The sequence below is a fragment of the Muscardinus avellanarius genome (genome assembly GCF_963383645.1).
Source record: "Muscardinus avellanarius genome assembly, chromosome: 4".
In the NCBI taxonomy this organism is placed as follows: domain Eukaryota; kingdom Metazoa; phylum Chordata; class Mammalia; order Rodentia; family Gliridae; genus Muscardinus; species Muscardinus avellanarius.
In genome coordinates, this window is record NC_137789.1 from 17,724,156 (window position 1) to 17,736,385 (window position 12,230).

General features: G+C 35.8%; 1 protein-coding gene across 1 annotated transcript in view; it reads left to right on the plus strand.

The window, feature by feature from the left end:
• The window catches only part of TMEM65 (transmembrane protein 65), a gene marked incomplete at both ends in the record, with an annotated part of 49,840 nt that extends 37,813 nt beyond the window's left edge, over window positions 1–12,027 (plus strand). The window contains 4 exons of the mRNA XM_080694719.1: window positions 2,672–2,726; window positions 3,561–3,603; window positions 5,226–5,331; window positions 11,917–12,027. Of these exons, the coding sequence (XP_080550845.1) occupies window positions 2,672–2,726; window positions 3,561–3,603; window positions 5,226–5,331; window positions 11,917–12,027 (315 nt within the window). The remainder of the gene's footprint in view (window positions 1–2,671; window positions 2,727–3,560; window positions 3,604–5,225; window positions 5,332–11,916) is intronic.
• Between the last annotated feature and the right edge of the window lie 203 nt (window positions 12,028–12,230).

Below are 12,230 nucleotides of genomic sequence, written 5' to 3' on the forward strand. Positions count from 1 at the left end.
ATATATTTTCCATAAAGAGGAGTGTGGGGATATTTTGGAGCGAGATCAGAGTAGGGAAGCTGTGGTAGCTTCTTAAATCCTCTATGAGACCTGTACATTGTGGTCTTATCCTTTTACATAAACATTTAAATTAATACATAGCTATTTTAATACAGCTACTAACTGAAACCAAACCAAACTAAACAAAATGTAATCAAAAGCCAAATTCTCTTAGGATTGTTCATTAGTATATGTTCCTCAGCCTTGTTCCTCATTATGAGTGTGAGTGGACTCTTTTTGCAGACCTGAGATGGTTGACTGAATTAGTAATAACTCTTTATTCTTTTTATGTTGAAATCCAACTTCAGGGACATATCAGTTTTTAAAGAAGTAAATATCTTAAACTGCTGACTTTAATGTCAGATAAGAGTGATAGGTGTGACAAAATACTATCTAGTCATAATTTTGTACAAATAATTTAAAGACAGTGAAATTTTCTAGTGAGGCTTTGTAATAAACTTCTGAGACTAAAGTAAATAAGTAATATATATTTTCTGCTGAGACAGATTGAAAAGATAAGTCACTATTACTACCATAAGGCTATTTCTTACCTTTTTACTCATCTTTTAAACAATGACTCCCTCCTTGCACTGTGGAATAGCTGTGCTGTTTTGATATAGTAAGGAGCTGTTTTATTCTGTCCTCTCATGCCATTTCTTGTCAAATATCACAGACATTTTATGTTTTTCTTTTTGTTAGATAAACATTCCTGGCTGCTACCCTAGTTGGAGTCATAAAAGCAAATTTTTATATAACTGCTTATAATAGATTAGACCTTTATTTTTGGCTGCTATTAGTATTAAGCCTTGGGTTTTTTATTTTTAACTTTTATATTATTTGATCCTTTTTATAACATATTTTAGTGGTGTTCTGGGATTACATTTTTAAAAGTTTAATCACAATAAATTTTTTCAGGATTTTAGAATAGATTCATTTTATTAAGATAGCAAACCAGGCATAACTTTAAAAAAAACTAGAACTATATTTATTTGTAATTTCTACTTCATGTATTAGCACAAAATTTGATGTAACTATGGGACAAAGTAAAGAAGAGCTGGATTGCCCTCAAACCATCTTTGAATAAGTTTGTCTTTTCATGCCATTAAAAGGACCTTCTAGTGTCTTTATTTAGATACATAAATACTTTTTAAATACATGTGTTACATAAAGGTTCTTTCTGTGGTCATTGCCAATTATTCGTTGCTGTTAAAGGTGCTGTGTATATTTATTATACAGGGTAGCTGTGAGAGCCCTTCTATAGCCGTGCTCAAGTTCCCTTGCATTCATATATAAAGATATGCATCTTTATTCTTTTCCTTCTCTGTGCCTGTTTTTTTTTTTTCCTTTTCTTTTCTTTCTTTTTTTTAAATTTCATACTTTAGAAATTTGATTCTTTGGGTGCTTTAGAAGGCTTGCAGTTTTAACTGCCTGGGACACTTTTGTTCATCCGACTGTGTGGCCCATATTCAACAAGAATTATGTGTTAAAGGAGTGTTAACTCAGCTTCTTTTCAGTTTTATAAATAATTGATAGGTAATATAATTTTGTGTTAATAGGGTATTCTTTTTTTTCCTCAACATCTTTGAGATTTGAACTTTTTTATTTATTTTGTTTTTGGTAGTACTGGAGATGTAACCCTTCTCCCTCCAGGCTACACTCCCAGACCTATTTTTTATATTTTATTTGGAAACAGGGTCTCTTAAGCCAGCAGGGCTGGCTTCGAACCTGCATGATCCTCCTGTCTCCACCTCCCAAGCACGGGGATTACAAGCGTGCACCACCACGCCCAACGAGATATGAACTTTTTTTTTAAACAAAATTTCAAATGTGAATATTCAAGAGAATTCTTGAAAATTAAGTTCACCTAGGGTATCTTTGCTAAAAGATTGGAACAGATCCTAGGATGCTTTCTTTATTCTGTATAATATACCCTCAGAATAGTTTAATCTTCTTCAGTACTTCCTCTTTAAAGTGGAAGTAAAAATGTGAGCTCTGCATTTTTTCAGAGGAACCAGTGATTCAAATGTATCACTGAGAAAGCAAGCCTGAAATTCTCAGTGGAAATGCAGTAGGACCTGGGTTTATGCAGATTTGTTATACTAAATGTAGTTACTGTGTATAAATGAATTGTAGGTTCACTACCTAGTGGTTAAAGAAGTAAGGGCTATAGGGATAACTTTACAAATCTCAGTTTCTCTAGAAACTGGTTTAGTTTGTTGTTTTAATCTTTCAGTAGAGTAAGTATCAAGTCTAGTTGGATCACTCGGAATTGAAATTATGTGAATTTGTTGTCTTTGTGTTCAGAGAGCTTTAAATCGTCTTTCTCTGTGACAGAGAAACAAATTCTAGATCCTTAATGATGAATTGTATTTCTATATGTGTTGCCATTTTTATTTTTATAAAGGCCTAATTTTAATGAATAAAATGTTATTGATGTATTTCTGTATGAATGTGTGTATTTAATATTTAAGTGAATTATTTCATTATAGTGCAGATTTCTCCATATTGTCTGTACACAGTTTTGCCACACTATGTTGATTTAACTAATTTACTTGTTTTTATGAATGCTTTGCTATTTCTTTATAGTCACTTTAACTTCAATTTTAATGATTTTTTTCCTAATTATTTTCAGGGAACCCATATTGAAATGTCTATTGGAATTATTTTTGGAATTTCAACAATGGCAGGTATTAATCATGTAAATGTTATTATTCCATTGCTTACATATTTATAGAACACTTTAATAGATTAGGTTTAAAAGACAGTAATTTATTTGAAATGAATTTACTCATTGAAATTTTTATTAGTTTATCTTCTTAATCCTAATCTAGTTTTGTAGGTATAGCATATTTTTCCCTTAGAAATTTTAGGTACTATATGTTAGTTAATGGGTAACAGTATTATACTGTTTATGTTAAGACAAGTTTTTCTGTTGATTCAATGCTACCCTCAAACTTTTTGCCTTTTGTCTCTATTAAAATATGTGTTTTCTAGTTAAGTAGAAAAATTAGAAACCAAAATATGAGGTTGAAATTCATCTCCTTTGTTTCTTTTTGCCACTTTATTTTTCATGATGGTAAAATTTGAAGATGCTTTTGTATTCTTGTAAAAAGCAGGAGGCCAACGAGTTGGCAAAAGAAACACTTCTTTTTCTTGACCCTCGAATTTAGAGCTGTATTTGTGGCTTTCATCTTTAGCTTCCAAGTGTCCTAAGTTTTCTGAAACAGATATTATATGAGTGATAGGACCATAGAATATTGTATGTTTTAGTGTTGAAGCCCAAATGGAAACTTTTATTTAAAAAGTTTTGTTACTTAATGGAGCTAGAATATTATAATTTCAGATTGTGCTCTGTGAACTCTTTTGAGATTTAGAGCTATCCAATGAGTTACTTTTATGTAGTTGTCATAGTTTTTAAAATGTGGTAATTCTTCTAGACTAGTTCTCTATGGATTGCATAGTGCTGTATCATGATTTTTCTTTTATGTAATAGTTTACCTGTCTGTTTTTCCAATTTTTAGCTGCTGCTTTGGGAAATCTTGTGTCAGATTTAGCTGGACTTGGGTAGGTCCATTCATTTATTCACTTCTATACATATATTCTTTCATTTTTTCATTCTCCTTTGTTTTGTTTTTGCGGGTCTGAGGATGGAACCCAGGGCCATTTGACCTCCAAGCTATGCCCCCTGCCCTATTTTTTATTCTTTATTTTGAAACCAGGTCTCACTGAGTTGCAGAGGGCCTCACTAAGTAGCTGAGGCTGTCCGCGAACCATGATCCTCGGGTCTCAGCCTTCCGAATGCTGGGATTACAAGCGTGCGCCACCATGCCCGGCTTTCATTCTCCTTTGAGAAGCATGAAAAAAGGAGCACTTAGTTTTCTTCGCATTCTAGAACTAAACTTTTAACTTGAAATGTTCCTAAGTCGGTAGTATTAAACACTTGGGGTGCATTATATATAAGTGATTATATTATACCCAAGTTATACAGAACTAAATTTTCTGAAGATGAAGCCCTGAAATTATTGTATATGAAAAAAATGTATTCTAAAACCACCATAATTGAAAGCAAAATGAATTTTTCATTTATCAAAGATTTATTTTATAGACATCTCCAAGGGGGAAAAACAGGATCAGAAACAAGAACCTCCATCCCAGACCACACCCACAAAGGCTAGAGATAAGACATGTGGCCCAAGTTTGAGAAAAATGATTGGGCATATTACCTAGAGAATGGAACTTTGAAAGGCATAGTGGTGAAAACATGCACACACACACACACACACACACACACACACACACACACACACACACCTTGTGTGTATGCGTTGCCACTGAGTCATACCCTCAGCCCCCTAAGCATAAATTTGTCCATTTTTCTCTTTATTTCCTGTGGCAAGAGTGATAAAACAAACTGAGGAGGTCTACTTGGAAAAAGCCCTCTTTCTCTTTCTCTCTTGGGGAAGGCAGAGGAATCGGCATTAATGTTTATGATAAATGTCTTTCTCTTGCTCTCTTTGATCTTCATGTCTTTCCTACTTGGCTAATTTGAGTTTACATGTTGAGATTCGGACTTGGGCTTAGTCGCTCTCTAATCTAAGCAGATACAGTTTTATGAATGATAGAACTCTCTTAGATTTCTTCACTACAGATTAGGGCCAGAGCTACTGGTAAAAATAAAGTTCCTGCCGGGTGTGGTGGTGCATGCTTGTAAACCCAGCATTTGGAAGGCTGAGACTGGAGGATTGCGGTTCAGCTACTTAGTGAGGCCCTCTGCAACTTAGTGAGCCCCTGTTTCAAAATAAAGAATAAGAAATAGGGCAGGGGGTATAGCTCAGAGACCAAATGTCCCCGGGTTCCATCCCCAGACCCACAAAAAAAGAAAAAGAAAAAAAGAAAGTTCCTTTGTTTTAGGACCATGATCAGAATTTATAGTTTTGAATTCCTGACAAATCTATCGCACTATCACCATGTAAATGTCTCAATGTTCAGTTTTAAACTTAAAGGTTAAAACTGATATATTTAATAAATTCAAATGATCTAATATATTTTAAAGCCATTTAGTTTTAGATTCTATCATAAAACAATTATCTTGCTTCTTTTTGTAGTGTTTAGTTTTGTACTATGTGAGAATATTTGCATGTCTCTCTAAAAACCCATTTTCTCTTCTCTTCTCTTTTTGTTTAAAGACTTGCAGGCTATGTTGAAGCTTTGGCTTCCAGGTTAGGCCTGTCAATTCCCGATCTCACACCAAAGCAAGTTGACATGTGGCAAACACGTGTTAGTACACATTTGGTAAGTAATTTGTATAGCTTATGATAATTAATTTGATGAGTCAAAGCATGACACTATATGGTTGGTTCAGACCCTTGAGAGTTCAAACTAAAATTGATTTAAGTGGAGTTGTTAAATCATCCACACCTTGGTAGTTTTCAGAAAAACAACAATTTGTTATTGACTCCTTATTTTTTTTAAGTATACATAGCTGGGCGTGTTAGTGCACACCTGTAATTACAGTACTTGAGAGGCTGAGACAGGAGAATTGCAGATTTGTGTGGGCAGCCTCAGTAATGTGGACAGCCTCAGTAATGTAGTGGGACTCTCATCAACCTAGCAAGATCCTATTTCAAAACAAAGAATAAAAAAGTCTCGGGTGTAGCTCAGAGGTGGAGTGCCCCTCTGTTCAACCCCTGGTATCCATCACACACAATTTTTATACTGTTTAGTAATGTTACTTGCTAGAGATTGAAGGACATAAAATGAATAATAAACCATAGTTATCTTTGTGGAACTAGTTTAAGGTGGGAGAAGACATGTAGACAAATTATTATTTAATGTATATGTGCAGTAATATAATTATGCACAAAATATAGCAGTACTTCAAATAAGGGAATTAACACTTTAGGGAAAGAATTTTTTTGGTGGGAAAATGTCTTGGCGATTATTGAATCTAAGCAGGTATTTGAATTATTGATGAGACATTTACTAGATGAGTAAGAGATTTTCAAGTGTACTGACTAGCAAGTAGAGGACATGATTTAAAAAGGGGAACTTCAAAGAAATTAAGTATTTATGAAATACTATGTAATGGGTAGAGTAGTAGTAGAAAACAGCATTGAAGAGATCAGCATGGATCCGGCAGGAAAGGCGTTGCCTGTGCTCTGCTCGGGAGCCTGGACCTCGTGCACAGGTTGGGGTGAACCAGCAAAGACTTGACATAGAAAGGAAACCGGAGGGATCATAATGCTGCCATTAAGTCAAGAAAAGGAGGAAAAGTCAGGAAAGATGACAGGTTCTGTTATAGACACATTCAGTTTGGAATGCTAGCAGGGCAGTCAAATGGTGGTTCTTATTAGGCATTTGGATTAAAAGGTCAAGAATTAAAGAGGTCTGGATGACAGATGATGGATATCATCATTCATTCAATAAATAAATACTTATTATTTACCTACAGTGTGCGAGGTACAGATCTAGGAGTTCTTAGTACCTCAGGTAACAAAACAAGATTTTTTTTTCATGTATTGCAGCAGGGGAGGAGATAGACAAAAAAAATCTAATAAAAATTTTTAGTATATTAGAAGTTCAAAAATATGGAGGTTTTTCAAAAGGTTGAATATGGTAAAAGAAATTGGTGGTGGTACAAGAGTGTCAGGTTGTGGTATTAAGTAGGAAGTAACTCCAAAGGTAAATGAGTGTTAAAGCCATGGGAGATAGTGAGATTTTGTATAGGGAAATGGTTCCCAAAGTATGGTGCCAGGAGCAACCAGATGAACGTCATGTGGAAACTTGTTAGAAATGAAAACGCTCAGACCCAATCTTAGACCTGTCTATAGCAGTGTAGAGCATCGCCATCGACTTAGCAGCTGTAGCCACCCACACTTGCTGCCTCTCACTTTCTTGGACTCGGCGACGAGGCAGAGCTTCCTTGGGTCCTCTGGAAGGCTGCAGTCAGTCCGCAGCCGGGACGTGGTTGTTGTCTGGAGGGTCAACCGGTGACGAATCAACTTCTAAGCTCACACATGTCTTTGGTTAAACTAATTTCCTTGTGGAAATTCAAATCTTGAATGTCTGTTGACCAGAGGCCACCCCCATCTCCTAGCATGCTCTCTCACCATCTAGAGCCACTTAAGTTTCTTCCCGTGTGTGTCTTCATAGGCCCTCTCATAACCTGAAAGTTTGCTTCTCCAGAGCAAGCAGAGAAGCAGAGACATGAGTCTGCTTGTAAAAGGTGTATTATAGCCTAATGTATTCCTAGGGGTAACATCCATCACCTTTCCTCCTGGCTAGAAGCAGGTTAGAGCATCCTGCCTATGCTTTACTGGAGGAGATTATGCATGAATACTGGGAAGAGGATCCTGCATCCACCTTAAACTCTGACTATTACAGAGTTAGAGAGGAAGAAATGTGCTTTAACAAGCCCTGAGGGTGCTTCTGTTAACACTGTAAAATCTGAGTACTTTTGGTCCAGAGGGACTATACAGGATAAAGAATCTAGAGAATACATAAGAGCTCATGATTTTATGGAAGTCTACAAAGAAAGTTTTATGGTTTTAATGCTATTAAGACATCAAGCAAGGTTTCTGAACGTGTGTGTGTGTGTGTGTGTGTGTGTGTGTGTGTGTGTGTGTGAGACACATCAGGCCCTCTGTATCCACAGGTTCCCCATCCTTGGATTCAATTAACCAAGGATCAAAAATACTTTAAAAATTATATATGTATTGATAAAATTTTATGTGTATATATAATTGTATATGCATGAACTTTTCTCCTTATCATGTTTATTGTCCCCAAACAATACTATTTACATTGTACTAGGAACTATAAGTAATTTAGAAATGATTTAAAATATATAGGAGGATATATATATGTATACATATATATGTTATATGAAAATACTGCGTCATTTTTCATAAGGAACTTGAGCATCCACAGATTTTGTTATAAACTTCAGGGTGTCCTGGAACTAATACCTAGATACCCTTCACTGATACCTAGAAAAAACTGTGTCTTTAAAATATGAGTAGTAACCAAGCTGGAAGCACACACCCATAATCCCAGTACATAGGAGGCTAAGACAGGAGAGAATCACAGGTTCTAGGCCAGCCTCAGCAATTTAGTGAGGCCCTCAGCAACTTAGTGATTCAAAATAAATATAAAATAGGGCTGGGACTGTGGGCATAGCTCAGAGGTATAAAATACCTGTATTCAACCCCCAGTACCACAAAACACTCTCTCTCTCTCTCTCTCTCTCTCTCTCTCTCTCTCTCTCTCTCTCTCTCTCTCTCTCTGTGTGTGTGTGTGTGTGTGTGTGTGTGTGTGTGTGTGTGTTAGTAGTAGTAGTGTCACTAACCTACTGGAGAAGTATTAGCTTCCAACTGAAATGTAATAGTATGTAGAAACAAAATGAAGATGTTTTACCTTTTAAGGGCTAATAAGCCTTTCAAGAGGCAGAATGTTACCAGGGTCAATGGCACACACCTGTAATCCCAGCACATGCATGGCTGAGACAGGAGGATCTCAGGTTGGAAGACAGCCTCAGCAACATAGTTAGGCTTTCATCAACTTAGCTAGATGTTTTCAAATATAAAGTTTAACAGGGCTGGGGATGTAGCACAGAAGTAGAATGCTCCTGGGTTTCATCCATAGTACTGCAAAAAAAAAAATACATGCATATATATATATATATATATATATATATATATATATAATGTTAATTTTAGACTCTTTCTTGTCCCTATCCTGCAATTTGTAGATAAATTTAAATGAATCTAGGTAGCAGATATCAGCCCAGAGTCATTGGGGGAAAAGGATATTCTAACATTCTTATGGTTTGGTTTAAAATGTTAGCATTACATTTGGAATCAGAAGTTAGTTTCCCTGGGTTCTCTTCTTACACCATTCTGTGTTCTTCCTATATTATAAGCATTTCATTTATTTTATGACTCAAGTACTTCCATTCCTAATCTAGTATTTATATGTTTGCTTTGATGAAGTCCTCACCAGCATAGAGAAGCTGATTATGTTCCTTAGCTGTTGACTCTGCGTGTAGTTTAGGATCAATCTAATATGTAGCATAGAATTTTGTTTACCTACAGCCAGAAGTATTTGAAGTTAGTGATCAGCATCTATTCATGACATGAACTAACTCTGAAAGTTACTCGTAATAAAATAGACACAAACGCACATGCAGGTTCCAGTTGACATAGGTTACACTTCAAAACCTACTTTGTAATTTAGTTGGCTGAAACTCAAAAAACATTCTCCTCCTCCTCCTCCTCCTCCTCCTCCTCTTCTTCTTTTTTTTTTTTTTTGCGGTACTGGGGATTAAGCTCAGGGACATTCTACCTCCGAGCTACACCCCTAGTCCCATTTTTTATTCTTTATTTTGAAACAAGGTCTCACTAAGTTGTGGATGGCCTCACTAAGAAGCTGAGGCTGTCTGGGAACCTGTGATCGTTCTGTTTCAGCCTTCCAAGTACTAGAATTTCAAGCATCAGAAAATATTTTCTGACAGAACATACTGACATCTGATAGATGTCATCTCAGATAAGCCTCAGATGTAGGGATAAGACTGTCATAAAGTCTAATATATAAGTAACTGTTTTACAATTGAGAAATGTTTCAGGTTCTTGATGAGAGAGTCAGAAGAGGGTTAGCACTTTTTTCCCTCCCTTCCTGTTCTACTGACTGTTCTTTGATCTCTATTGAGATCATTGGGTCAGGACTCAGTGCCTAGGGACCTCAAGGGAGCTGGAGGAGGCCTTGGCTGCTGTGGACAGGGGAAAGGCATTCTAACAGGATGGTGGGTGGGACGAAGAATGAAGCACATTAGCAGCAGTCGTTTTGTGTATACAGGGAAATCAGGAGTTTAAAAAAGAATGTAGATGGGTGTGGTGGCACACGCTTGTAATCCCAGCATTTGGGAGGCTGAGACAGGATTGCGGTTCACAGCCAGCCTCAGCTACTTAGTGAGGCCTTTTGCAACTCAGTGAGACCCTGTTTCAAAATAAAGAATAAAAAAAAATAGGGCTGGAGGTGTAGCTTGGAGGTAGAATGCCCCTGGATTCCATCCCCAATACCACAAAAAACCCCAAAAAACAGAATATAGTCTTTCTCTGAATATGTAAATTAATACAAATGGTGAATAAAATTAACAATCTAGGATTAGTTTAATTAGCATCTGGAATAAAGAATATTTCAGCTTGGTAAAATTTCAGAGGAATGATACCTTTAAAATTTTGGACATAATGAAAATTAGATCTTTATTAATATAAGAAGTGGACATAAAACTTCTACCATCACCACTGCTGCCAAAAACAACAGAAACCCCAAAACAACAGAGTTGAAAAATGTTATGTAAGCTGTTGTCAAAGCATTAATGTCTCCTATTAAAATTTATTAAAAAAACTGTTGGATCTCATAGCTAAATGGACATGTATAGGAGAAGATATTTTCTTCAAGAGTATAGATTATGCAGCTAACATAGCGTCTATAAGGTGTAATAGAATGTTTCTTTGCATAACTAACTGGAAGCTCCTGGAGATAGACGGCATGAGATTAGTGTCTGTTTTCCTGGAATACCCACATAGAGTTTGACACATAGTAGATTCTCCATTAAGAAAACTTTATTGAAAAGTGTTTAAACCTGATTGTCATCATAGGAGTGCAATTTTTAAAAATCATTATAGAAATAAAAAATTTTAAATTTCATAGTGTAGGTGAGGTTGCAGAAAAATTGTTTTCTCTATATGTATATATGCATATATTGATATTGGTAAAAATGATATATGTATATGCAGATTTGTCACGGTAGGCAGCATGACAATATTCTATGAAGATGTACAATATTAGTATTTGATTTTAAGTTAATCATTGGGAAGAATTATATACAGAAGGTTTATTATTCTATCACATAACATGGTGAAAAGGTAGTAGTGGTTTTTATTTTTTCATGGAGAAGAAAGCTTTAAGGAGATTATATATCCACCAATTCAGTAGAATTTAGAAGTCTTTAATTTATGCAACAGTTTTGAAAAAATGTGTCACTGTAGGGTGTAGAGTGAGTCAGAACACAAATCTGTCTTTACATAATGGTTATAGCTGCATATAATTAGGTATACATGGGAATAAATATTGAAAAAGGGATATATTTAGGACATAGCAAATAAAAATAGTGTTTTTTTACTGCCTTCTCATCTTAATATAGGTACAATTTTTAGTGATTTTTTTATTTGAATATTTCTTTGATATTATTTTATGACAATTTTTGTGCTGGTTACTTTAAACTATCTTTTGCCTTCCCTTCCCTTCCCTTCTCCTCCCTTCCCGTCCCATCCCGTCCTGTCCTGTCCCTTCCTTCCCTGTATATTTTCTGGGAATTGAATGCAGGGCATGATGCATACTAAGCAAGCACTCTACCACCAAGCCACATCCCTGGTTCTGCTTTGAACTTTGAATTAACCTTTTCTAGAATATTTTTGTAGGTTGATTTGTTTTGTGGTAGTACAGATTGAACCCAGGGACTTCATACCTCTGAGCTATATTTTCAGCCCCCCCCCCCTTTTTTTTTAAATTTTGAAACAGGGTCTTGCTACATTGCTGAAGGCCTTGCTAAGTTGCTGAGGGCCTTTGCTAAATTGCTGAGGCTGGCTTCAAACTTGTGATCCTCCTGTCTCAGCCTTGCCAAGTACTGGACTTACAGATGTGTGCTACCCTGACTGGCCTATAGTGTATTTTTTAAATTTATGTTACTAGGATCAGCAGAAATGCAGTCACCATTGAATTTTATAGTACATGGTAATTATTGTCATAAATGCTTAAGCAAAGATATGCCTCTGAGGGTCATAGTAACTTTGAAAATGTTCTCTTCTGTTTCCTTAGGGCAAAGCTGTTGGGGTGACTATTGGATGCATTCTAGGAATGTTTCCTTTGCTTTTCTTGGGAGGAGGTGAAGAAGATGAAAAACTGGAAAAGAATAATTCATCCTCTTAGAATACCTGTAACAGATGTAAACTAATGTACCTCAGTTATTGAATATGCTGTCACAACATTTAGGAGTTAAGACAGTAACAGTGTATAGAAACGGGATCAAATAATTCCGCATGTATTATGGAAAACACTAACTTATTGTGGCTTGGTCTCCTTAGGACATCTTTTTAAAAAACTATTTAGTATCATTTTGTGTAAATTGTTGA